We start from the raw sequence: 27,804 nt of genomic DNA on the forward strand, positions 1-27,804 counted from the left end.
GGAACACTGTCCTGTGGGGTGGGAGGGGTGAGAGGGTCAGTGGGGAGTGGAACACTGTCCTGTGGGGTGGGAGGGGTGAGAGGGTCAGTGAGGGGTGGAACACTGTCCTGTGGGGTGGGAGGGGTGAGAGGGTCAGTGAGGGGTGGAACACTGTCCTGTGGGGTGGGGGGGTGAGAGGGTCAGTGGGGAGTGGAACACTGTCCTGTGGGGTGGGAGGGGTGAGAGGGTCAGTGGGGAGTGGAACACTGTCCTGAGGGGTGGGAGGGGTGAGAGGGTCAGTGGGGAGTGGAACACTGTCCTGTGGGGTGGGAGGGGTGAGAGGGTCAGTGGGGGGGTGGAACACTGTCCTGGGGGGTGGGAGGGGTGAGAGGGTCAGTGGGGGGTGGAACACTATCCTGTGGGGTGGGAGGGGTGAGAGGGTCAGTGGGGGGTGGAACACTGTCCTGTGGGGTGGGAGGGGTGAGAGGGTCAGTGGGGAGTGGAACACTGTCCTGTGGGGTGGGAGGGGTGAGAGGGTCAGTGAGGGGTGGAACACTGTCCTGTGGGGTGGGAGGGGTGAGAGGGTCAGTGGGGAGTGGACCATTGTCCTGTGGGGTGGGAGGGGTGAGAGGGTCAGTGGGGAGTGGAACCTTGTCCTGGGGGGTGAGGGGGGGTGAGAGGGTCAGTGGGGAGTGGAACCTTGTCCTGGGGGGTGAGGGGGGGGTGAGAGGGTCAGTGGGGAGTGGAACACTATCCTGTGGGGTGGGAGGGGTGAGAGGGTCAGTGAGGGGTGGAACGCTGTCCTGTGGGGTGGGAGGGTGAGAGGGTCAGTGGGGAGTGGAACACTATCCTGGGGGGTGGGAGGGGTGAGAGGGTCAGTGGGGAGTGGAACACTATCCTGGGGGGTGGGAGGGGTGAGAGGGTCAGTGGGGAGTGGAACACAGTCCTGTGGGGTGGGAGGGGTGAGAGGGTCAGTGGGGAGTGGAACACTATCCTGGGGGGTGGGAGGGGTGAGAGGGTCAGTGGGGAGTGGAACACTGTCCTGTGGGGTGAGGGGGGGTGAGAGGGTCAGTGGGGAGTGGAACACAGTCATTGGGGGTGGGAGGGTGAGAGGGTCAGTGAGGGGTGGAACACTGTCCTGTGGGGTGGGAGGGGTGAGAGGGTCAGTGGGGAGTGGAACACTGTCCTGTGGGGTGGGAGGGGTGAGAGGGTCAGTGAGGGGTGGAACACTGTCCTGTGGGGTGGGGGGGTGAGAGGGTCAGTGGGGAGTGGAACACTGTCCTGGGGGGTGGGAGGGGTGAGAGGGTCAGTGGGGAGTGGAACACTGTCCTGTGGGGTGGGAGGGGTGAGAGGGTCAGTGGGGAGTGGAACACAGTCATTGGGGGTGGGAGGGGTGAGAGGGTCAGTGGGGAGTGGAACACTATCCTAGGGGGTGGGAGGGGTGAGAGGGTCAGTGGGGAGTGGAACACTATCCTAGGGGGTGGGAGGGGTGAGAGGGTCAGTGGGGAGTGGAACACTGTCCTGTGGGGTGGGAGGGGTGAGAGGGTCAGTGAGGGGTGGAACACTGTCCTGTGGGGTGGGAGGGGTGAGCGGGTCAGTGGGGAGTGGAACACTGTCCTGTGGGGTGGGAGGGGTGAGAGGGTCAGTGGGGAGTGGAACACTGTCCTGTGGGGTGGGGGGGTGAGAGGGTCAGTGGGGAGTGGAACACAGTCATTGGGGGTGGGAGGGGTGAGAGGGTCAGTGGGGAGTGGAACACTGTCCTGTGGGGTGGGGGGGTGAGAGGGTCAGTGGGGAGTGGAACACTGTCCTGTGGGGTGGGGGGGGTGAGAGGGTCAGTGGGGAGTGGAACACAGTCCTGTGGGGTGGGAGGGGTCAGAGGGTCAGTGGGGAGTGGAACACTGTCCTGTGGGGTGGGAGGGGTGAGAGGGTCAGTGGGGAGTGGAACACAGTCCTGTGGGGTGGGAGGGGTGAGAGGGTCAGTGGGGAGTGGAACACTGTCCTGGGGGGTGGGGGGAGGGTGAGAGGGTCAGTGGGGAGTGGAACACTGTCCTGTGGGGTGGGGGGGTGAGAGGGTCAGTGGGGAGTGGAACACTGTCCTGTGGGGTGGGAGGGGTGAGAGGGTCAGTGAGGGGTGGAACACTGTCCTGGGGGGGTGGGAGGGGTGAGAGGGTCAGTGAGGGGTGGAACACTGTCCTGTGGGGTGGGGGGGTCAGAGGGTCAGTGAGGGGTGGAACACTGTCCTGTGGGGTGGGAGGGGTGAGAGGGTCACTGGGGAGTGGAACACTGTCCTGTGGGTTGGGAGGGGTGAGAGGGTCAGTGAGGGGTGGAACACTGTCCAGTGGGGTGTGGGGGGGTGAGAGGGTCAGTGAGGGGTGGAACACTGTCCTGGGGGGTGGGAGGGGTGAGAGGGTCAGTGGGGAGTGGAACACTGTCCTGTGGGGTGGGGGGGTGAGAGGGTCAGTGAGGGGTGGAACACTGTCCTGTGGGGTGGGAGGGGTGAGAGGGTCAGTGGGGAGTGGAACACTGTCCTGTGGGGTGGGAGGGGTGAGATGTCAGTGGGGAGTGGAACACTGTCCTGTGGGGTGGGAGGGTGAGAGGGTCAGTGGGGAGTGGAACACTGTCCTGTGGGGTGGGAGGGGTGAGAGGGTCAGTGGGGAGTGGAACACTGTCCTGTGGGGTGGGGGGGTCAGAGGGTCAGTGAGGGGTGGAACACTGTCCTGTGGGGTGGGAGGGGTGAGAGGGTCAGTGGGGAGTGGAACACTGTCCTGTGGGGTGGGAGGGGTGAGAGGGTCAGTGAGGGGTGGAACACTGTCCTGTGGGGTGGGAGGGGTGAGAGGGACAGTGGGGAGTGGACCATTGTCCTGTGGGGTGGGAGGGGTGAGAGGGTCAGTGGGGAGTGGAACCTTGTCCTGGGGGGTGAGGGGGGGTGAGAGGGTCAGTGGGGAGTGGAACCTTGTCCTGGGGGGTGAGGGGGGGTGAGAGGGTCAGTGGGGAGTGGAACACTATCCTGTGGGGTGGGAGGGGTGAGAGGGTCAGTGAGGGGTGGAAAGCTGTCCTGTGGGGTGGGAGGGTGAGAGGGTCAGTGGGGAGTGGAACACTATCCTGGGGGGTGGGAGGGGTGAGAGGGTCAGTGGGGAGTGGAACACTATCCTGGGGGGTGGGAGGGGTGAGAGGGTCAGTGGGGAGTGGAACACAGTCCTGTGGGGTGGGAGGGGTGAGAGGGTCAGTGGGGAGTGGAACACTATCCTGGGGGGTGGGAGGGGTGAGAGGGTCAGTGGGGAGTGGAACACTGTCCTGTGGGGTGAGGGGGGGTGAGAGGGTCAGTGGGGAGTGGAACACAGTCATTGGGGGTGGGAGGGTGAGAGGGTCAGTGAGGGGTGGAACACTGTCCTGTGGGGTGGGAGGGGTGAGAGGGTCAGTGGGGAGTGGAACACTGTCCTGTGGGGTGGGAGGGGTGAGAGGGTCAGTGAGGGGTGGAACACTGTCCTGTGGGGTGGGAGGGGTGAGAGGGTCAGTGGGGAGTGGAACACTGTCCTGTGGGGTGGGAGGGGTGAGAGGGTCAGTGGGGAGTGGGACACTGTCCTGTGGGGTGGGGGGGTGAGAGGGTCGGTGGGGAGTGGAACACTGTCCTGTGGGGTGGGAGGGGTGAGAGGGTCAGTGGGGAGTGGAACACTGTCCTGGGGGGTGGGAGGGGTGAGAGGGTCAGTGGGGAGTGGAACACTGTCCTGGGGGGTGGGAGGGGTGAGAGGGTCAGTGGGGGGTGGAACACTGTCTTGTGGGGTGGGGGGGGTGAGAGGGTCAGTGAGGGGTGGAACACTGTCCTGTGGGGTGGGGGGAGGGTGAGAGGGTCAGTGGGGAGTGGAACACTGTCCTGGGGGGTGGGGGGAGGGTGAGAGGGTCAGTGGGGAGTGGAACACTGTCCTGTGGGGTGGGAGGGGTGAGAGGGTCAGTGAGGGGTGGAACACTGTCCTGGGGGGTGGGAGGGGTGAGAGGGTCAGTGAGGGGTGGAACACTGTCCTGGGGGGTGGGAGGGGTGAGAGGGTCAGTGAGGGGTGGAACACTGTCCTGTGGGGTGGGGGGGTCAGAGGGTCAGTGAGGGGTGGAACACTGTCCTGTGGGGTGGGAGGGGTGAGAGGGTCACTGGGGAGTGGAACACTGTCCTGTGGGGTGGGAGGGGTGAGAGGGTCAGTGAGGGGTGGAACACTGTCCTGTGGGGTGGGGGGGGTGAGAGGGTCAGTGGGGAGTGGAACACTGTCCTGGGGGGTGGGAGGGGTGAGAGGGTCAGTGGGGAGTGGAACACTGTCCTGTGGGGTGGGAGGGGTGAGAGGGTCAGTGGGGGGTGGAACACTGTCCTGTGGGGTGGGGGGGGTGAGAGGGTCAGTGAGGGGTGGAACACTGTCCTGGGGGGTGGGGGGAGGGTGAGAGGGTCAGTGGGGAGTGGAACACTGTCCTGTGGGGTGGGAGGGGTGAGAGGGTCAGTGAGGGGTGGAACACTGTCCTGGGGGGTGGGAGGGGTGAGAGGGTCAGTGAGGGGTGGAACACTGTCCTGGGGGGTGGGAGGGGTGAGAGGGTCAGTGAGGGGTGGAACACTGTCCTGTGGGGTGGGGGGGTCAGAGGGTCAGTGAGGGGTGGAACACTGTCCTGTGGGGTGGGAGGGGTGAGAGGGTCACTGGGGAGTGGAACACTGTCCTGTGGGGTGGGAGGGGTGAGAGGGTCAGTGAGGGGTGGAACACTGTCCTGTGGGGTGGGAGGGGTGAGAGGGTCAGTGGGGAGTGGAACACTGTCCTGTGGGGTGGGGGGGGTGAGAGGGTCAGTGGGGAGTGGAACACTGTCCTGTGGGGTGGGAGGGGTGAGAGGGTCAGTGGGGAGTGGAACACTGTCCTGTGGGGTGGGGGGGTGAGAGGGTCACTGGTGAGTGGAACACTGTCCTGTGGGGTGGGAGGGGTGAGAGGGTCAGTGAGGGGTGGAACACTGTCCTGTGGGGTGGGAGGGGTGAGAGGGTCAGTGGGGAGTGGAACACTGTCCTGTGGGGTGGGAGGGGTGAGAGGGTCAGTGGGGAGTGGAACACTGTCCTGTGGGGTGGAAGGGGTGAGAGGGTCAGTGGGGAGTGGAACACTGTCCTGTGGGGTGGGAGGGGTGAGAGGGTCAGTGAGGAGTGGAACACTGTCCTGTGGGGTGGGAGGGGTCAGAGGGTCAGTGAGGGGTGGAACACTGTCCTGTGGGGTGGGAGGGGTCAGAGGGTCAGTGGGGAGTGGAACACTGTCCTGTGGGGTGGGAGGGGTCAGAGGGTCAGTGAGGGGTGGAACACTGTCCTGTGGGGTGGGAGGGGTGAGAGGGTCAGTGGGGAGTGGAACACTGTCCTGTGGGGTGGGAGGGGTGAGAGGGTCAGTGAGGGGTGGAACACTGTCCTGTGGGGTGGGAGGGGTGAGAGGGTCAGTGAGGGGTGGAACACTGTCCTGTGGGGTGGGAGGGGTCAGAGGGTCAGTGAGGGGTGGAACCCTGTCCTGTGGAGTGGGAGGGGTGAGAGGGTCAGTGGGGAGTGGAACACTGTCCTGTGGGGTGGGGGGGTGAGAGGGTCAGTGGGGAGTGGAACACTGTCCTGTGGGGTGGGGGGGGGGGGTGAGAGGGTCAGTGGGGAGTGGAACACTGTCCTGTGGTGTGGGAGGGGTGAGAGGGTCAGTGAGGGGTGGAACACTGTCCTGGGGGGTGGGAGGGGTGAGAGGGTCAGTGGGGGGTGGAACACTATCCTGTGGGGTGGGGGGAGGGTGAGAGGGTCAGTGGGGAGTGGAACACTGTCCTGTGGGATGGGGGGGTGAGAGGGTCAGTGAGGGGTGGAACACTGTCCTGTGGGGTGGGAGGGGTGAGAGGGTCAGTGGGGGGTGGAACACTGTCCTGGGGGGTGGGAGGGGTGAGAGGGTCAGTGAGGGGTGGAACACTGTCCTGTGGGGTGGGAGGGGTGAGAGGGTCAGTGGGGGGTGGAACACTGTCCTGTGGGGTGGGAGGGGTGAGAGGGTCAGTGGGGAGTGGAACACTGTCCGGTGGGGTGGGAGGGGTGAGAGGGTCAGTGGGGGGTGGAACACTGTCCTGTGGGGTGGGAGGGGTGAGATGGTCAGTGAGGGGTGGAATGAGAGTTTCAATGGGGGGTATGAGGGGTGAGGGGTTCAGTGGGGGGTGTGAGGGATGAGGGGTTCAGTGGGGGGTGTGAGGGATGAGGGGTTCAGTGGGAGGTGTGAGGGATGAGGGGTTCAGTGGGGGGTGTGAGGGATGAGGGGTTCAGTGGGAGGTGTGAGGGATGAGGGGTTCAGTGGGGGGTATGAGGGATGAGGGGTTCAGAGGTTCTGCAGTGGAGTGGGTGGTCTCAGACAGCCGTGCACCATCTAGAGGAGTGGTAACCAGGGAACCGTGGTCAGGACCGTGCTGAGAGAACACTCCACTCAGTAGAGAGGGACGGAGGCTCAGGAAAGTGAAAGTATTGGGGGGGGGCAATTTGCTTCACACGTTGTCTTTCCGATGAGGTGATAAACTGTGGGTTTATCCCCTCTCTCTCTCTCAGCGATCTCCTCCTGCCGTGACCCTGCAGGTTTCCTCCAGGTGCTCTGCCTTCCTCCCACATTGGGCTCAGCAGGTTGCGGACATGCTATGCTGTCACCGGAATTGAGAAACACAGGCTGCCCCAAGGCCAGCGTAACCTCCGAAGACTTGATTTGACGCAAATGGTACATTTCACTTAACGTTGCAATGTAAACGTGAGAAAACAGTTCATCTTGAATTTGCGGGGAGAACGTACAAACTCCGGACAGCAGGAAGTGGACCCGGGTCTCCAGCTCTGGGAAGCGTAATGCTAACCGTTTAGCCACCCCTCCGCCCTGACAGCTGACTGTCAGGCCTTCTCCGTCTACCGAACACTCAGAGGCACGGGCGGAGGAAGGACTCCAGTAAGTTTCCTCTGAACTCCTCTCAACCCCTGCCCCATAGAGGAGACAGGCTGCAGGCTCTTCACTCGCGACCCCCCTCACCTGTAACAGCTGCTCCTTGCTGCGCAGGTCGCGGGCCAGCCCCTGTACTAAGCGACAGCCCGTGTAAGCGCTGAGCTCCTGGTTTGCCTCTGGCCGCCACCCAGCCTCCTGTGGAGAGGGCAGTATCGACACGTCAGCAGGTGCGGGAGAGGGTGCAAGCAGATCATTAGTAAGGTTGTCATTGGCAGGAGACTAGGAACACAATTCACAATGGTAGAACAGAATTAATCAATTAATAGCCTAATTCTGCTCCTATGTCTTATGGGAACCTCCTTTTCCCTCCGCATTTGGAGTATTGTGAGTAGTTTTGGGCCCCTCATCTTAGAAACGTGCTGGCATTGGAGAGGGTTCAGACGATGTTCACAAGAATGATGCTGGGAATGAAAGGGTCAATATACAAGGAGCATTTGGTGGCTCTGGGTCTGTACTGGCTGGAGTTAGGAAGAATGAACTATTACAAGGGAGAAGGTGCTCAAAAAGCTGAAAGACCTGAAGGTACAGAAGTCACCTGGACCAGAGGAACTGCACCCTAGGGTTCTGAAAGAGGTGGTGTTGTGGAGGCACCAGAAATTTCAAAAATTAATGGACTCTGACATGGTGCCAGAGGACTGGAAATTTGCAAATGTCACTCCATTCTTAAAGAAAGGAAGAAGGCAGCAGGAAGAAATCATAGACCAGTTAGCCTGACCTCAGTGGCTGGGAAGATGTTTCAGTCAATTGTTAAGGATGAGGTGATGGAGTAGTTGGTGACACAGGACATGATAGTATAAAGTCAGCATGGTTTCCTTCAGGGAAAATCCTGCCTGATGAACTATTTGGAATTCTTTGAGGAGATTACAAATAGGATAGATAAAGGGAGTGGAGTGGATGTTGTATATTTGGACTTGCAGAAGGTCTTTGACAAGGTGCCACACGTGAGGCTGCTTATCAAGTTATGAGCCCATGGTATTACAGGAAAGTTACTGGCATGGTTACAGCATTGGCTTATTGGTAAGAGGCAGTGAGTGGGAATAACAGGATCATTTTCCGGTTGGCTGCCAGTGACTAGTGGTGTTCCACGGGGTCTGTGTTGGGACCGCTTCTTCTTATGCTGTATATAAATGATTTAGATGATGGAATAGATGGCTTTGTTGCCAAGTTTGCAGATGATATGAAGATTGGTGGAGGGGCAGGTAGTGTTGAGGAAACAGGTAGGATGCAGAAGGACTTGGACAGATTAGGAGAATGGGCAAGAAAGTGGCAAATTAAATACAATGTTGAAAATGCATGGTCATGCACTTTAGTAGTAGAAATAAGTGTGCAGACTATTTTCTAAATGGAGAGAAAATCCAAAACTCTGAGATGCAAAGGGATTTGGGAGTCCTTGTGCAGAACACCCTGAAGGTTAACTTGCAGGTAGAGTCAGTGGTGAGGAAGGAAAATGCAATGTTAGCATAAGGTCTAGAACACAAGAGCAAGGATCTGATAACGAGGCTTTATAAGGCACTGGTGAGGTCTCACCTGGAGTATTCTGCACGGTTTTGGGCTCCTCATCTTAGAAGAGATGTGCTGGCATTGGAGAGGGTCCAGAAGAGGTACACAGGGATGATTCCAGGAATGAAAGGGTTATCATTTGAGGAACATTTGATGGCTCTGGGTCTGTTCTCGCTGGAATGTTGAAGGATGCGGGAGGGGTGCAGATCTCATGGAAACCTTTCGAATGCTGAAAGGCCTAGACAGAGTAGATATGAAAAGGATGTTTCCCATGCTGGTGGAGTCAAGGACAAGAGGGCACAGTCTCGGGATAGAGGGGCATCCATTTAAAACAGATGTGGAGAAATTTCTTTAGCTGGAGGATGGTGAATTTATGGAATTTGTTACCACGGGCAACTGTGGAGGGCAGGTCATTGAGTGTATTTAAGGCAGATGTTGATAGATTCTTGTTTGGACACAGCATCAAAGGTAACGGGGAGAAGGCCAGGGAGTATGGCTGAGGAGGGTAAAAAGGGATCAGCCATGATTGAATGGCAGAGCAGACTCGATAACCTGATTCTTATGGTTTAATTCAGTATTTAGTAGATGCACCTTTGGCAGCAATTCCAACCTTGAGTCGGTGTGGGTCGGTCTCTATCAGCTTTGCACATCCGGACACTGCAATCTTTCCCTATTCTTCACAAAACTCTTCAAGCTCTGTCAGATTGCATGGGGATTGTGAGTGAACAGACCTTTTGAAGTCCAGCCACAAATTCTCAATTGGATAGCGGTCTGAACTCTGACTTGGCCACTCCAGGACATTAACTTTGTTGTTTTTAAGCCTTTCCTGCAGAGCTTTGGCTTTATGCTTGGGGTCATTGTCTTGTTGGAAAACAAATCTTCTCCCAAGTCACAGTTCCCTTGCAGACTGCACCAGGTTTTCCTCCAGGATTTCCCTGTATTTTGCTGCATTCATTTTACCCTCTACCTTCACAACTCTTCCAGGGCCTGCTGCAGTGAAGCATCCCCACAGCATGATGCAGCCACCACCACGCTTCACGGTAATGATGGGATGTTTTTGATGATGTGCAGTGTTTGGCTTACACCAAACATGGTGTTTAGTCTGATGGTCAAAAAGCTCAATTTTGGTTCATCAGACCATAGAACCTTCTTCCAGCTGACTTCAGAGTCTCCCACATGCCTTCTGGCAAACTCTAGCCGAGATTTCATGTGAGTTTTTTTTCCCAACAGTGGCTTTCTCTTTGCCACTCTCCCATAAAGCTGCGACTGGTGAAGCACCCGGACAACAGTTGTTGTATGCGCAATCTCTCCCATCTCAGCCACTGAAGCTTGTAACTCCTCCAGAGTTGTCACAGAATAGGTCTCTTGGTCGCCTCCCTCACTAGTGGGGAGGTTTGCTAGGGCTACAGGGCGGACTTTAAACTAGTGAGATGGGGGGGCAGGAATCAATTTGAGGAAACTATGGGAGAGGAGGTTAGTTCACCAGTAGAGCAAGTAAAGAGACAGTGTGTGAGGGAGGAAAGGCAGGTGATGGAGAAGGGATGCGCTCAGCCCGAAGATGTAAGGGAGAAGAAAGAAAAGGATAATAAATTTGAATGCATTGTTAGGGATGAAAAGAGAGGAGGAGGTGGAGAGTATCTTAAATGTATCTATTTTAATGCTAGGAGCATTGTAAGAAAGGTGGATGAGCTTAAAGCGTGGATTGATACCTGGAATTATGATGTTGTAGCTATTAGTGAAACATGGTTGCAGGAAGGGTGTGGTTGGCAACTAAATATTCCTGGATTTAGTTGCTTCAGGTGTGATAGAGTAGGAGGGGCCAGAGGAGGAGGTGTTGCATTGCTTGTCCGAGAAAATCTTATGGCGGTGCTTTGGAAGGATAGATTAGAGAGCTCCTCTAGGGAGGCCATTTGGGTGGAATTGAGGAATGGGAAAGGTGCAGTAACACTGATAGGAGTGTATTATAGGTCACCTAATGGGGAGCATGAGTTGGAAGAGCAAATGTGTAAGGAGATAGTAGATATTTGTGGTAAACACAAGGTGGTGATTGTGGGAGATTTTAATTTTCCACACGTAGACTGGGAAGCTCATTCTGTAAAAGGGCTGGATGGTTTAGAGTTTGTGAAATGTGTGCAGGATAGTTTTTTGCAACAATACATAGAAGTACCGACTAGAGATGGGGCAGTGTTGGATCTCCTGTTAGGGAATGCGATAGGTCAGCTGACAGATGTATGTGTTGGGGAGCACTTCGGGTCCAGTGATCACAATAGCATTAGCTTCAATATAATTATGGAGAAGGACAGGACAGGACCTAGAGTTGAGATTTTTGATTGGAGAAAGGCTAACTTTGAGGAGATGCGAAGGGATTTAGAGAGAGTGGATTGGGTCAAGTTGTTTTATGGGAAGGATGTAATAGAGAAATGGAGGTCATTTAAGGGTGAAATTATGAGGGTACAGAAACTTTTTGTTCCTGTTAGGTTGAAAGGAAAAGTTAAAGGTTTGAAAGCACCATGGTTTTCAAGGGATATTAGAAATTTGGTTCGGAAAAAGAGGGATGTCTACAATAGATATAGGCAGCATGGAGTAAAGGAATTGCTCGAGGAATATAAAGAATGTAAAAGGAATCTTAAGAAAGAGATTGGAAAAGCTAAAAGAAGATATGAGGTTGGTTTGGCAAATAAGGTGAAAGTAAATCTGAAAGGTTTCTACAGTTATATTAAAAGCAAGAGGATAGTGAGGGATAAAATTGGCCCCTTAGAGAATCAGAGTGGTCAGCTATGTGTGGAGCCGAGGGAAATGGGAGAGATTTTGAATGATTTCTTCTCTTCGGTATTCACTAAGGAGAAGGATATTGAATTGTGTAAGGTGTGGGAAACAAGTAAGGAAGTTATGGAACCTATGACAATTAAAGAGGTGGAAGTACTGGCGCTTTTAAGAAATTTAAAAGTGGATAAATCTCTGGGTCCTGACAGGATATTCCCCAGGACCTTGAGGGAATTTTGTGTAGAGATAGCAGGAGCTCTGACGGAGATCTTTAATATGTCATTAGAAACGGGGATTGTGCCGAAGGATTGGCGTATTGCTTATGTGGTTCCATTGTTTAAAAAGGGTTCTAGAAGTAAGCCTAGCAATTATAGACCTGTCAGTTTGATATCAGTGGTGGGTAAATTAATGGAAAGTATTCTTAGAGATAGTATTTATAATTATCTGGATAGACGGGATCTGATTAGAAGTAGCCAGCATGGATTTGTGCGTGGAAGGTCATGTTTGACAAACCTTATTGAATTTTTTGAAGAAGTTACGAGGAATGTTGACGAGGGTAAGGCAGTGGATGTAGTCTATATGGTTGAGGGGGGATTTGATCAAAGTATTTAAAATTTTGAGAGGGATAGATAGAGTTGACGTGAATAGGCTGTTTCCATTGAGAGTAGGGGAGATTCAAACGAGAGGACATGATTTGAGAGTTAGGGGGCAGAAGTTTAAAGGAAACACGAGGGGGTATTTCTTTACTCAGAGTGATAGCTGTGTGGAATGAGCTTCCTGTAGAAGTAGTAGAGGCCAGTTCAGTTGTGTCATTTAAGGTAAAATTGGATAGGTATATGGACAGGAAAGGAGTGGAGGGTTATGGGCTGAGTGCGGGTAGGTGGGACTAGGTGAGATTAAGGGTTCGGCACGGACTAGGAGGGCCGAGATGGCCTGTTTCCGTGCTGTGATTGTTATATGGTTATATGGTTATATGGTTATATAGTCCCCTTCATTCACAGTCACTCAGTATCTGAAGTTGGCCTGCTCCAGGCAGATTTACAGCTGTGTCATATTCTTTCCATTCCTTGATGATTGACAACTGTACTCCGAGGGATATTCAGTGACTTGGAAATTTTCTTGTATCCATAGAGTTGCTTGGAGCGTTCTTTTGTCTTCATGGTGTAGTTTTTGCCAGGATACTGACTCACCAGCAGTTGGAGCTTCCAGATACAGGTGTAGTTTTACTCCAATCAATTGAAACACCTTGACTGTGATCTCTATTTGACTAATTATCTGACTTCTCAAACCAATTGGCTGACCAGTGATGATTTGGTGTGTCACATTAAAAGGGAATGAATTCTTGTGCAATCATTCATTTTGTGTTTTATATTGTAATTAATTAAATCAATTTGTAGAGATCTGTTTCATCTTTGACATAAACGAGTCTTTTTCTGTTGATCAGTGCCAAAAAAAGCCAAATTAAATCCACTGTGATTTAATGTTGTAAAGCAATAAAACATGAAAACTTCCAAGGAGTGGGGAACACTTCTGCAGGCAGTGTAAACACTTCTCAGGACACGGACTGATTAAAGATAGTCAGCACGGCTTGGTGCGTGGCAGGTCACGTCTAACCGATTTTGAGTTTTGAGATAGTTACCCGGAAAGTGGATGTTGTCGATATGGACATTAGCGAGGCATTTGACAAGGCCCCACGTGGAGGCTGGTCAAGAAGCTTCAGTCACTCAGGGTGAGCTAGTAAATTGGATTAGACACTGGCTTTGTGGGAGAAGCCAGAGAGTGAGAGTAGATGGTTGGTCTCTGACTGGAGGCCTGTGACTAGTGGTCTGCCGCAGGGATCGGTGCTGGGTCCATTTTTGTTTGTCATCTGCGTCAATGGTCTGGATGATAATGTGATTAACTGGATCAGCAAATTTGCAGATGATGCCAAGACTGGGGGTGTAGTGGACAGTGAGGAAGGCTATCAGGGATTGCAGAGGGATCTGCATCAGCCGGAAAATTGGGCTGAAAAACAGCAGACGGTATTTAATGCAGACAAGTGTGAGGTGTTGCCCTTTGGTAGGACCAGCCAGGGTAGGTTTTACACAGGGAACGGTAGGGCATTGATATACCTGGATATGGGAATACAGGTCTATAATTTGTTGAAAATGGCATCACAGGTATATAGGATCGTAAAGAAAGCTTTTAGCACTTTGGCCTTCAAGAATCATTGCGCTGAGTACAGGAGATGGGATGTTAACTGAAGTTGTTTAGGATGTAGGTGGGGCCTACTTTGGAGTACTGTTTGCAGTTTTGGTCACCTGCCTACAGGAAAGGTGTACATAAGGTTGAAAGAGTGCAGAGAAAATTTACAAGGATGTTGCTGGGTCTAGAGGACCCCAGTTATGAGATAAGATTCAATAGCTTTGGGCTATGCTCTTAAGGATGTAGAAAACTGAGAGGAGATTTGACAGAAGTATATGAAATTCTGAGGGCTTAATGCAAACGGGCGAGAGTACAAGCAGAGGTCATGGGTGAAGGGTGAAAGGTGAGAAGTTTAAGGGGAAAATGAGGGAAACTTCTCCACTCAGAGGGTTACGAGAGCGTGGAATGAGCTGCCAGACAAGTGGTGCACGCAAGTTTGATTTCAATGTCTAAGAGAAGTTCAGATAGGTAGATGGATGGAGGGTTATGGAACCAGTAAATGTCGATGGGAGTCGGCAGTTTGAACGGTTTCGACCTGGACAATATGCGCCAAGGGGCCCGTTTCTGTGCTGCACATCATCAGGCTGCATCGGCATACAGTTGTGATCATCTCTCTGCAGGAATGCTCTGGAGAGGGTTGTGATCATCTCTCTGCAGGAATGCTCTGGAGAGGGTTGTGATCATCTCTCTGCAGGAATGCTCTGGAGAGGGTTGTGACCATCTCTCTGCAGGAATGCTCTGGAGAGGGTTGTGACCAACTCTCTGCAGGAATGCTCTGGAGAGGGTTGTGATCATCTCTCTGCAGGAATGCTCTGGAGAGGGTTGTGATCATCTCTCTGCAGGAATGCTCTGGAGAGGGTTGTGATCATCTCTCTGCAGGAATGCTCTGGAGAGGGTTGTGATCATCTCTCTGCAGGAATGCTCTGGAGAGGGTTGTGATCATCTCTCTGCAGGAATGCTCTGGAGAGGGTTGTGATCATCTCTCTGCAGGAATGCTCTGGAGAGGGTTGTGACCATCTCTCTGCAGGAATGCTCTGGAGAGGGTTGTGACCATCTCACTGCAGGAATGCTCTGGAGAGGGTTGTGACCATCTCTCTGCAGGAATGCTCTGGAGAGGGTTGTGATCATCTCTCTGCAGGAATGCTCTGGAGAGGGTTGTGATCATCTCTCTGCAGGAATGCTCTGGAGAGGGTTGTGATCATCTCTCTGCAGGAATGCTCTGGAGAGGGTTGTGATCATCTCTCTGCAGGAATGCTCTGGAGAGGGTTGTGATCATCTCTCTGCAGGAAGGGTTGTGATCATCTCTCTGCAGGAATGCTCTGGAGAGGGTGCCGCCTGGATCAGAGCTCGAACGAGAGGCTGGACAAACGTGGCATGGCAGAGGCTGAGGGGGGATCTGATCGTGATTTATTCGATTATGAGAGGCGTGGATAGAGAAGACAGACAGTATCTATTTCCCTGCGTTGAAATGTCTAGTACCAGAGGCATGCATTGATGGTGACAGGAAAGTTTTATTTTTAAAAACAGTGTGTGGTGGCGGCCTGGAGCGGTGGTAGAAGCAGAAACATCAGAGAGTTTTCAGAAACGGGTCTGCAGAGGGCACGTGACTGTGAGGGAAATGGAGGGATATGGACTGTGTCGGCAGAGTGCACGTGACTGAGGGAAATGGAGGGATATGGACACTGTGTCGGCAGAGGGCACGTGACTGTGAGGGAAATGGAGGGATATGGACTGTGTCGGCAGAGGGCACGTGACTGTGAGGGAAATGGAGGGATATGGACTGTGTCGGCAGAGGGCACGTGACTGCGAGGGAAATGGAGGGATATGGACACTGTGTCGGCAGAGGGCACGTGACTGCGAGGGAAATGGAGGGATATGGACTGTGTCGGCAGAGGGCACGTGACTGCGAGGGAAATGGAGGGATATGGACTGTGTCGGCAGAGGGCACGTGACTGAGAGGGAAATGGAGGGATATGGACTGTGTCTGCAGAGGGCATGTGACTGTGAGGGAAATGGAGGGATATGGACATTGTGTCGGCAGAGGGTACGTGACTGAGGGAAATGGAGGGATATGGACATTGTGTCAGCAGAGGGTACATGACTGAGGGAAATGGAGGGATATGGACATTGTGTCGGCAGAGGGTACGTGACTGAGGGAAATGGAGGGATATGGACATTGTGTCGGCAGAGGGTACGTGACTGAGGGAAATGGAGGGATATGGACATTGTGTCGGCAGAGGGCACGTGACTGAGGGAAATGGAGGGATATGGACTGTGTCGGCAGAGGGCACGTGCCTGAGGGAAATGGAGGGATATGGACTGTGTCGGCAGAGTGTACGTGACTGAGGGAAATGGAGGGATATGGACTGTGTCGGCAGAGGGTATGTGACTGAGGGAAATGGAGGGATATGGACTGTGTCGGCAGAGGGTACGTGACTGCGAGGGAAATGGAGGGATATGGACATTGTGTCGGCAGAGGGCACGTGACTGAGGGAAATGGAGGGATATGGACTGTGTCGGCAGAGGGTATGTGACTGAGGGAAATGGAGGGATATGGACTGTGTCGGCAGAGAGCACGTGACTGAGTGAAATGGAGGGATATGGACTGTGTCGGCAGAGGGTACGTGACTGAGGGAAATGGAGGGATATGGACTGTGTCGGCAGAGGGCACGTGACTGAGTGAAATGGAGGGATATGGACTGTGTCGGCAGAGAGTATGTGACTGAGGGAAATGGAGGGATATGGACTGTGTCGGCAGAGGGCACGTGACTGAGGGAAATGGAGGGATATGGACTGTGTCGGCAGAGGGTATGTGACTGAGGGAAATGGAGGGATATGGACTGTGTCGGCAGAGGGCACGTGACTGAGGGAAATGGAGGGATATGGACTGTGTCGGCAGAGGGTATGTGACTGAGGGAAATGGAGGGATATGGACTGTGTCGGCAGAGGGTACGTGACTGAGGGAAATGGAGGGATACGGACATTGTGTCGGCAGAGGGCACGTGACTGTGAGGGAAATGGAGGGATATGGACTGTGTCTGCAGAGGGCACGTGACTGTGAGGGAAATGGAGGGATACGGACATTGTGTCGGCAGAGGGTACGTGACTGAGGGAAATGGAGGGATATGGACTGTTTCGGCAGAGTGTACGTGACTGAGGGAAATTGAGGGATATGGATTGTGTCGGCAGAGTGTACATGACTGAGGGAAATGGAGGGATATGGATTGTGTCGGCAGAGTGTACGTGACTGAGGGAAATGGAGGGATATGGACTGTGTCGGCAGAGGGTACGTGACTGAGGGAAATGGAGGGATATGGATTGTGTCGGCAGAGTGTACGTGACTGAGGGAAATGGAGGGATATGGACTGTGTCGGCAGAGGGTACGTGACTGAGGGAAATGGAGGGATATGGATTGTGTCGGCAGAGTGTACGTGACTGAGGGAAATGGAGGGATATGGACTGTGTCGGCAGAGGGTACGTGACTGAGGGAAATGGAGGGATATGGACTGTGTCGGCAGAGGGTACGTGACTGTGAGGGAAATGGAGGGACACGGACATTGTGTCGGCAGAGGGCACGTGACTGTGAGGGAAATGGAGGGATATGGACTGTGTCGGCAGAGGGCACGTGACTGTGAGGGAAATGGAGGGATATGGACTGTGTCGGCAGAGTGCACGTGACTGAGGGAAATGGAGGGATATGGACTGTGTCGGCAGAGTGCACATGACTGAGAGGGAAATGGAGGGATATGGACTGTGTCGGCAGAGGGCACGTGACTGTGAGGGAAATGGAGGGATATGGACTGTGTCGGCAGAGGGCACGTGACTGTGAGGGAAATGGAGGGATATGGACTGTGTCGGCAGAGAGCACGTGACTGTGAGGGAAATGGAGGGATATGGACTGTGTCGGTAGAGGGTACGTGACTGAGGGAAATGGAGGGATATGGACTGTGTCGGCAGAGGGCACGTGACTGAGGGAAATGGAGGGATATGGACTGTGTCGGCAGAGTGCACGTGACTGAGGGAAATGGAGGGATATGGACTGTGTCGGCAGAGGGCACGTGACTGTGAGGGAAATGGAGGGATATGGACTGTGTCGGCAGAGGGTACGTGACTGAGGGAAATGGAGGGATATGAACTGTGTCGGCAGAGGGCACGTGACTGTGAGGGAAATGGAGGGATATGGACTGTGTCGGCAGAGGGCACGTGACTGCGAGGGAAATGGAGGGATATGGACACTGTGTCGGCAGAGGGCACGTGACTGCGAGGGAAATGGAGGGATATGGACTGTGTCGGCAGAGGGCACGTGACTGCGAGGGAAATGGAGGGATATGGACTGTGTCGGCAGAGGGCACGTGACTGAGAGGGAAATGGAGGGATATGGACTGTGTCTGCAGAGGGCACGTGACTGTGAGGGAAATGGAGGGATATGGACATTGTGTCGGCAGAGGGTACGTGACTGAGGGAAATGGAGGGATATGGACATTGTGTCAGCAGAGGGTACATGACTGAGGGAAATGGAGGGATATGGACATTGTGTCGGCAGAGGGTACGTGACTGAGGGAAATGGAGGGATATGGACATTGTGTCGGCAGAGGGTACGTGACTGAGGGAAATGGAGGGATATGGACATTGTGTCGGCAGAGGGCACGTGACTGAGGGAAATGGAGGGATATGGACTGTGTCGGCAGAGGGCACGTGCCTGAGGGAAATGGAGGGATATGGGCACTGTGTCGGCAGAGGGTACGTGACTGAGAGGGAAATGGAGGGATATGGACACTGTGTCGGCAGAGGGTACGTGACTGTGAGGGAAATGGAGGGATATGGACACTGTGTCGGCAGAGGGTACGTGACTGAGGGAAATGGAGGGATATGGACTGTGTCGGCAGAGGGTACGTGACTGAGAGGGAAATGGAGGGATATGGACTGTGTCGGCAGAGGGCACGTGACTGAGGGAAATGGAGGGATATGGACTGTGTCGGCAGAGGGCACGTGACTGAGAGGGAAATGGAGGGATATGGACACTGTGTCGGCAGAGGGTACGTGACTGAGGGAAATGGAGGGATATGGACACTGTGTTGGCAGAGGGCACGTGACTGAGGGAAATGGAGGGATATGGACATTGTGTCGGCAGAGGGTACGTGACTGAGGGAAATGGAGGGATACGGACATTGTGTCGGCAGAGGGCACGTGACTGTGAGGGAAATGGAGGGATACGGACATTGTGTCAGCAGAGGGCACGTGACTGTGAGGGAAATGGAGGGATACGGACATTGTGTCGGCAGAGGGTACGTGACTGAGGGAAATGGAGGGATATGGACTGTGTCGGCAGAGGGTACGTGACTGAGGGAAATGGAGGGATACGGACATTGTGTCGGCAGAGTGTACGTGACTGAAGGAAATGGAGGGATATGGACATTGAGTCGGCAGAGGGCACGTGACTGAGGGAAATGGAGGGATATGGACTGTGTTGGCAGAGGGCACGTGACTGAGGGAAATGGAGGGATATTGACATTGTGTCGGCAGAGGGTACGTGACTGTCAGGGAAATGGAGGGATATGGACTGTGTCGGCAGAGGGCACGTGACTGTGAGGGAAATGGAGGGATATGGACTGTGTCGGCAGAGAGCACGTGACTGAGGGAAATGGAGGGATATGGACTGTGTCGGCAGAGGGTACGTGACTGTGAGGGAAATGGAGGGATACGGACATTGTGTCGGCAGAGGGCACGTGACTGTGAGGGAAATGGAGGGATATGGACTGTGTCGGCAGAGGGCACGTGACTGTGAGGGAAATGGAGGGATATGGACTGTGTCGGCAGAGTGCACGTGACTGAGGGAAATGGAGGGATATGGACTGTGTCGGCAGAGTGCACATGACTGAGAGGGAAATGGAGGGATATGGACTGTGTCGGCAGAGGGCACGTGACTGTGAGGGAAATGGAGGGATATGGACTGTGTCGGCAGAGGGCACGTGACTGTGAGGGAAATGGAGGGATATGGACTGTGTCGGCAGAGAGCACGTGACTGTGAGGGAAATGGAGGGATATGGACTGTGTCGGTAGAGGGTACGTGACTGAGGGAAATGGAGGGATATGGACTGTGTCGGCAGAGGGCACGTGACTGAGGGAAATGGAGGGATATGGACTGTGTCGGCAGAGGGTACATGACTGAGGGAAATGGAGGGATATGAACTGTGTCGGCAGAGTGCACGTGACTGAGGGAAATGGAGGGATATGGACACTGTGTCGGCAGAGGGTACGTGACTGTGAGAGAAATGGAGGGATATGGACTGTGTCGGCAGAGGGCACGTGACTGTGAGGGAAATGGAGGGATATGGACTGTGTCGGCAGAGGGTACGTGCCTGAGGGAAATGGAGGGATATGGACTGTGTCGGCAGAGGGTACGTGACTGAGGGAAATGTTGGGATATGAACTGTGTCGGCAGAGTGCACGTGACTGAGGGAAATGGAGGGATATGGACACTGTGTCGGCAGAGGGTACGTGACTGTGAGAGAAATGGAGGGATATGGACTGTGTCGGCAGAGGGCACGTGACTGTGAGGGAAATGGAGGGATACGGACATTGTCGGCAGAGGGTACGTGCCTGAGGGAAATGGAGGGATATGGACTGTGTCGGCAGAGGGTACGTGACTGAGGGAAATGGAGGGATATGGACTGTGTCGGCAGAGGGCACGTGACTGAGGGAAATGAAGGGATATGGACTGAGTCGGCAGAGGGCATGTGACTGAGGGAAATGGAGGGATATGGACTGTGTCGGCAGAGGGCGACGTGACTGTGAGGGAAATGGAGGGATATGGACTGTGTCGGCAGAGGGCGACGTGACTGTGAGGGAAATGGAGGGATATGGACTGTGTCGGCAGAGGGTACGTGACTGAGGGAAATGGAGGGATATGGACTGTGTCGGCAGAGGGCACGTGACTGTGAGGGAAATGGAGGGATACGGACATTGTGTCAGCAGAGGGCACGTGACTGTGAGGGAAATGGAGGGATATGGACTGTGTCGGCAGAGGGCACGTGACTGTGAGGGAAATGGAGGGATACGGACATTGTGTCAGCAGAGGGCACGTGACTGAGGGAAATGGAGGGATATGGACTGTGTCGGCAGAGGGTACGTGACTGAGGGAAATGGAGGGATATGGACATTGTGTCGGCAGAGGGTACGTGACTGTGAGGGAAATGGAGGGATACGGACATTGTGTCAGCAGAGGGCACGTGACTGAGGGAAATGGAGGGATATGGACTGTGTCGGCAGAGGGTACGTGACTGAGGGAAATGGAGGGATATGGACTGTGTCGGCAGAGGGTACGTGACTGAGGGAAATGGAGGGATACGGACATTGTGTCAGCAGAGGGCACGTGACTGAGGGAAATGGAGGGATATGGACTGTGTCGGCAGAGGGCACGTGACTGTGAGGGAAATGGAGGGATACGGACATTGTGTCAGCAGAGGGCACGTGACTGAGGGAAATGGAGGGATATGGACTGTGTCGGCAGAGGGTACGTGACTGAGGGAAATGGAGGGATATGGACATTGTGTCGGCAGAGGGTACGTGACTGTGAGGGAAATGGAGGGATATGGACTGTGTCGGCTGAGGGCACATGACTGTGAGGGAAATGGAGGGATATGGACACTGTGTCGGCAGAGGGTACGTGACTGAGAGGGAAATGGAGGGATATGGACACTGTGTCGGCAGAGGGTACGTGACTGTGAGGGAAATGGAGGGATATGGACACTGTGTCGGCAGAGGGTACGTGACTGAGGGAAATGGAGGGATATGGACTGTGTCGGCAGAGGGTACGAGACTGAGAGGGAAATGGAGGGATATGGACTGTGTCGGCAGAGGGCACGTGACTGAGGGAAATGGAGGGATATGGACTGTGTCGGCAGAGGGCACGTGACTGAGAGGGAAATGGAGGGATATGGACACTGTGTCGGCAGAGGGTACGTGACTGAGGGAAATGGAGGGATATGGACACTGTGTTGGCAGAGGGCACGTGACTGAGGGAAATGGAGGGATATGGACATTGTGTCGGCAGAGGGTACGTGACTGAGGGAAATGGAGGGATACGGACATTGTGTCGGCAGAGGGTACGTGACTGTGAGGGAAATGGAGGGATACGGACATTGTGTCAGCAGAGGGCACGTGACTGTGAGGGAAATGGAGGGATACGGACATTGTGTCGGCAGAGGGTACGTGACTGAGGGAAATGGAGGGATATGGACTGTGTCGGCAGAGGGTACGTGACTGAGGGAAATGGAGGGATACGGACATTGTGTCGGCAGAGTGTACGTGACTGAAGGAAATGGAGGGATATGGACATTGAGTCGGCAGAGGGCACGTGACTGAGGGAAATGGAGGGATATGGACTGTGTTGGCAGAGGGCACGTGACTGAGGGAAATGGAGGGATATTGACATTGTGTCGGCAGAGGGTACGTGACTGTCAGGGAAATGGAGGGATATGGACTGTGTCGGCAGAGGGAACGTGACTGAGGGAAATGGAGGGATATGGACTGTGTCGGCAGAGGGCACGTGACTGAGGGAAATGGAGGGATATGGACTGTGTCGGCAGAGGGCACGTGACTGTGAGGGAAATGGAGGGATATGGACTGTGTCGGCAGAGAGCACGTGACTGAGGGAAATGGAGGGATATGGACATTGTGTTGGCAGAGGGTACGTGACTGAGGGAAATGGAGGGATATGGACTGTGTCGGCAGAGGGCACGTGACTGTGAGGGAAATGGAGGGATATGGACTGTGTCGGCAGAGAGCACGTGACTGAGGGAAATGGAGGGATATGGACATTGTGTTGGCAGAGGGTACGTGACTGTGAGGGAAATGGAGGGATATGGACTGTGTCGGCAGAGGGCACGTGACTGTGAGGGAAATGGAGGGATATGGACATTGTGTCGGTAGAGGGTACGTGACTGAGGGAAATGGAGGGATATGGACATTGTGTCGGTAGAGGGTACGTGACTGAGGGAAATGGAGGGATATGGACTGTGTCGGCAGAGGGTACGTGACTGAGGGAAATGGAGGGATATGGACTGTGTCGGCAGAGGGTACGTGACTGAGGGAAATGGAGGGATATGGACATTGTGTCGGCAGAGGGCACGTGACTGTGAGGGAAATGGAGGGATATGGACTGTGTCGGCTGAGGGCACATGACTGTGAGGGAAATGGAGGGATATGGACTGTGTCGGCAGAGGGTACGTGACTGAGGGAAATGGAGGGATATGGACACTGTGTCGGCAGAGGGCACGTGACTGAGAGGGAAATGGAGGGATATGGACTGTGTCGGCAGAGTGCACGTGACTGAGGGAAATGGAGGGATATGGACTGAGTCGGCAGAGGGTACGTGACTGTGAGGGAAATGGAGGGATATGGACTGTGTCGGCAGAGGGTACGTGACTGTGAGGGAAATGGAGGGATATGGACTGTGTCGGAACAGGGCACGTGACTGTGAGGGAAATGGAGGGATATGGACTGTGTCGGCAGAGGGCACGTGACTGTGAGGGAAATGGAGGGATATGGACTGTGTCGGCAGAGGGCACGTGACTGTGAGGGAAATGGAGGGATATGGACTGTGTCGGCAGAGGGCACGTGACTGTGAGGGAAATGGAGGGATATGGACACTGTGTCGGCAGAGGGCACGTGACTGAGGGAAATGGAGGGATATGGACTGTCGGCAGAGGGCACATGACTATGAGGGAAATGGAGGGCTGCCCGTGCTCTCTGCCATTCAGGGAGATGTCCTGGTCGGGGAGGTATTTGGATCCAGGGCTGGGATGACGGAATTCATGGCTCACCTTCTCTGTGACGAGGGTCTCCTCCGCTTTTCCCACCTTTCGCTGCTCGTTGACCTGGCTCGGGATTCCGGGCTTGTGTTGGGGTTGAATTAACTTCTGAGATGGGAGGGGAGGGGAGGATTAGAAACAGAGCATCACCAGGCTGCACCAAGGCAGCTCCCCCCCCCCACTGCCAAATACCCCACTCCACACAGAGGCACAGAGACGGGGGGGGTGGTGCAGAGCTAGGAGGAGGTCACTGAGACGGGAGGGCGTTACAGACAGGGAGGGATGTAGGTCCAGCTGGCTTTCCAGAGATGGGGGTGTGTGGGGGCTGGAGGGATCACTGCCACGGGGACGAGTGCAGAGTCTTGAGGAGTGGGGTGACAGAAATGGTGTGGGGTGTAGGGAAGGTGGGGTTCACAGACACAGAGTTTTAGGGTCCTGTCGGAAACTGAACAGCTGCCCCTCCGCCTTCCTCCTCCCTCCCTGCCTCCACTCCCCATTTACCCCCTCCCTCCCTACATGCCTCCCCACTCCTCACTCTTCAGCCGCGGCGTCTCCAATATGAGTTTGAACAATTACCTCGAGGTTGAGGGGTCGGTACTCGTCCCACATCTCCAGCACTCTCTCCTCGTCATCAGTGTAGCTGAGCCTCTGCCTCGGGGTGTCCAAACCACTCACTGTCGGCCTGGCACCGTCCCTGACCAGTACTGGGATCCTGCTGTGCCGCAGGGCTCGGACAGGCCGATAGAAGGCAGCCTCCAGCTGCCGGGCCAGGTCTGCCAGATTCTGCTCCAGGCTGGGCCCAGCCTGGTCATCGGGTAAAGCCGGACTGTCACTGCCCGCGTCCGAGTCCCAGCCGGAGCAGCTGGCTGCCCCCAGCGAGGAGGTGGAGAGGGATCGGGCCACCGGGAATGGACGGCCGAGCCAGGGGGAGGCCCCAGGGCTGGCAGGGGAGTGGCTGGCGCCTGCCAGCTCGCTGATGGACTTGCTGCGGGCCAGGTGCCCGGCGGCCAGGGCGCGGGCCAGCCGGCGCGGGACCGGGCACACGGCGTCGTACTCGTAATCGGACACGCGGAAGGCGCTGCAGCCGAGACATCGGTGGTCCGGGCAGGAGCAGCGGTCCGCCTCGGCTTCACTGGCCTCCGACCAGCACTCGTACCCTGCCAGGCTCATGTCGTCCCGCAACAACGACGCGTAGTCGTGCTCCGCCAGCTCCCGGTCTCCCGGATCGCCGGCCGGCGCCTGGCCGTGCAGGTGGCGCAGGAGCTCGGCCAGACGCCCCCTCTCCGTCAGCAGCCGGCGCACCCTCTCCACCGAGAGCGCCTGCACGCGGGCGACGACGCCGTCGAAGCGGTGCAGCCTCTCCAGGGCCGCGGCACACTTGCCGCAGAGGAACTCCCCCTCGCCGTCGCCTCGGCCAAGCCGGCGGCCCAGCACGTGGGACAGCACTACCCGTAGGTCCACCGCGGACCGGGCACTGAAGATCCATCGCCTCTGGTTTCCCTTCAGCTCGGTGCCACACACCCGGCAGACGTCCTTCATCGCTCACCTGGGAGGAGTAATGAGGAGAGAGGCGTTATCCTCTGCAAACAACAGGCAGATCAGGCCCTTCAGCCCACAATGCCGTGCTGACCCTTTAACCTACTCTTCCCTCCCACGTACTGCCCCGTGTTTCTATCATGCATGTGCCCGTCTAAAGAGATCCTTATTGCCACTGCAGCAGTGGTTTTCAGCTCAGGCCATTCCAGAGTTCAGAGTTCAGTCAGGAGTTTGTACACGCTGCCCCGTGGCCACTTGGGTTTCCTCCAGCTGCTCTGGTCTCCTCGCTCACCCCCCCCACCACAACTCTGCCCATTCAGATTGCACGGCCCCCATGCAATGACCAAGCAAAGCTGCCCTGTGATTAGGCTCGAATTAAATAGCTGGGTTACTGGGTCTGCACAGCTCGGGGGGGGGGGGCCAGAGGTATCTCGAAATAAAATTCAAAAATTGAAAGATGTTGTTAACAAGGATGAGGCTTTGTGGTACTTGGAGGTACATGATAAAACAGGCTGTAGTTTGCACAAAGGAAAATCTTGCCAGACAAATAGGTTGGAATTCTTTGAAGAAATAACAAGCAGAATAGATGAATTGATGTTGTGTATTGGGTTGTCAGAAGGCCTTTGACACGAGGCTGACAAGCAAGGTAAGAGCCCATGGTACTACAGGAAAGATGTCATGGACAGAGCATTGGCTGATTGGCCAATGAAAGGTAAAAGGACGAGTGACGATTGGCCAATGAAAGGTAAAAGGACGAGTGACGATTGGCCAATGAAAGGTAGAAGGAACCTGTTCTGACTGGCTGCCGGTGACGAGTGCTGTTGGGCCCACTTCTTCTTACGTGGCTTGTCAATGATTTGGCTCTTTGGCCAAGTGTGCGGACGATATGGAGAATGGTGGAGGGACGGTTAGTGTTGAGAAAGCCCGGAGGCTGCAGAGGAGGAGGTGAGGAGAACGTGTGAAGAAGTGTCAGGTGTTTCGATAGAAGGAACAGATGCGTAGAAATTGGGAGAAAATCCAAAACTCCGAGGTGCACAGACTTGAGAGTACCCAGAGGGTTAACTTGCAGCTTGAGTTTGTGCAGAGGAAGGCAAATATAATGTCAATATTAATTTTGAGAGGACTGGAATGTAAAAACAAGCATGTAATGATGAGGCTTTACGAGGTATTGGCGAGGCTTCCCTCCCTCGGAGTATTGTGAACAGTGCTGGAGAACGTGCTGACATTTATTCCTCTGGTTCAGGATGCTGCTTGTGAACTTCAGCGATTTCTGTTGGTGTCTAATGAAAGAAGGAAAACAACTTTACTCGTCACACTTTTTCTGCCAAACAATAGTCTGTGGCTTCCCTTCGGACGAAGGCAACCCGATGTGGTAGAGCTGAGGCGAGGAGAGGAAGACCTGAGGCTCTGTTGATTTAGGTGCCGTGCCAGATCGGAAAGGTCAGGTACAGGTTGGATTGGGTCAGAGAGGTCCAGGCTCCAGAGCAGGTCGGGCCGAAGTTTGCATGGTGATTTAAGCGCTGGGCTGAATTGAGGAGGTGGGGTCCTGGCCCCAGAGCATTTCAAGGCAATCAAACCCATATTTAGGCAGATTTATAAGATCAGGGTGTCAGGGCCTGAGGCGAGGGACAGGCTGATGCAGCTCAATGCCTGCACAGCATTTACTTGGCTCAGCACTGAACTATGCTAAACCACGGGGCTCTCCCCGGACTTCAGTTCCTCATCTGTGTTCTCATTGGATGTCCCTCTATTCTGAGGCTGTGCCCTCTGGTCCTGGACTCCCCCACTATAGGAAACGTCCTCTCCACATCCACTCTATCTGTGTCCTCTGGTCCTAGACTCTCCCACTATAGGAAACATCCTCTCCACATCCACTCTATCTGTGTCCTCTGGTCCTAGAATCCCCCACTACAGGAAACATCCTCTCCACATCCACTCTATCTGTGTCCTCTGGTCCTAGACACCTACACTATAGGAAACATCCTCTCCACTTCCATTCTATCTGTGTCCTCTGGTCCCAGACTCCTCCACTATAGGACACATCCTCTGTATATCCACTCTGTCTAGGCCTTTGAATATTAGAGAGATTTCAATGACATCTTCCCCAACTCCTCTCAACTCCAGTGGGTTCAGGCCGAGAGCCATCAAATGCGCCTCAAACATTAACCCTTTCATTCCTGGAATAATTCTTGTGAACTTTCTCTCAACCCTCTCTGATGCCAGAATATAGAGAGTCCTTCTAGGGACAGGATGGCACGTGGTGTGATCTTAGGAAATGCAATTGAGTAGGTGGTAGGAGTGTTAGTTGGTTCCGTTGGTATGGAAACACCAAAGCCCAGGAGTGGGATAGACTACAGAAAGCCCAGCCCATCACAGGGAAAGCCCTCCCCACCAATAAGCACATCTACAAGAAGTGCTCCGTAAGAACACAGCATCGACCATAAAGGAACCCACCATCCATCACAGGCTCTCCTCTCACTGCCATCATCAGGCAGGAGGTACAGGAGCCTTCGGTCCCACACGAGCAGGCTCAGGAATAGTTATTACCCTACAACCATCAGGCTCCTGAAGCAGAGTGGATAACTTCACTCAGCACCACTCTGAACTGGTCCTACGATTCTTGCAGAAGGACTTTTCTGATCGGCTGCCAGGGACAAGTGGTGTTCCCGGGGGGTCGGTGTTGTGACCGATTCTTTTCACGTTGTACATCAGTGATGACTAAGTTGGTAGCTTTGTGGACAATATGAAGATACTGAAGGACTTGGATAGATTAGGAATGGACAAAGAAATGGCGATGGAATATAGTGTTGTGAAGTGTTTGGTCACTCACTTTGGTAGAAGAAATAAATGGGGAGAAATTTCAGAAATCAGAAGAGGTTTGGGAGTCCTCATGTAAGATTTCCTAAGGCAGGCAAATGAAATGTTAGCATACATATCGAGAGGACTGGGACATAAAAACAAAGATGTAATGTTGAGGAATTGGTCAGACTGCTTCGGGTATTATGAGCAGTGAGCCCTTGACCCCTTAGCTAAAAGACGTG

At 54.4% G+C, this 27,804-nt stretch overlaps 1 protein-coding gene across 3 annotated transcripts in view; it reads right to left on the minus strand.

The window, feature by feature from the left end:
- si:ch73-95l15.5 (uncharacterized) overlaps positions 1-27,804 on the minus strand; it is a 59,623-nt gene that overhangs the window by 16,209 nt on the left and 15,610 nt on the right. For 2 of the 3 annotated variants that reach the window (XM_059957487.1, XM_059957486.1), the window contains exons 2-4: positions 23,804-24,773; positions 23,240-23,335; positions 6,996-7,103 (exon numbers count right to left, since the gene is read on the minus strand). In XM_059957487.1, coding sequence (XP_059813470.1) covers positions 6,996-7,103; positions 23,240-23,335; positions 23,804-24,766 — 1,167 coding nt within the window. In that variant the 5' untranslated portion in view covers positions 24,767-24,773. Of the gene's footprint in view, positions 1-6,995; positions 7,104-23,239; positions 23,336-23,803; positions 24,774-25,925; positions 26,044-27,804 lie in introns of all 3 variants that reach the window. The other variant, XM_059957485.1, reaches the window with a different exon arrangement.

This window comes from Hypanus sabinus (genome assembly GCF_030144855.1).
Source record: "Hypanus sabinus isolate sHypSab1 chromosome 5 unlocalized genomic scaffold, sHypSab1.hap1 SUPER_5_unloc_1, whole genome shotgun sequence".
Taxonomy (NCBI): domain Eukaryota; kingdom Metazoa; phylum Chordata; class Chondrichthyes; order Myliobatiformes; family Dasyatidae; genus Hypanus; species Hypanus sabinus.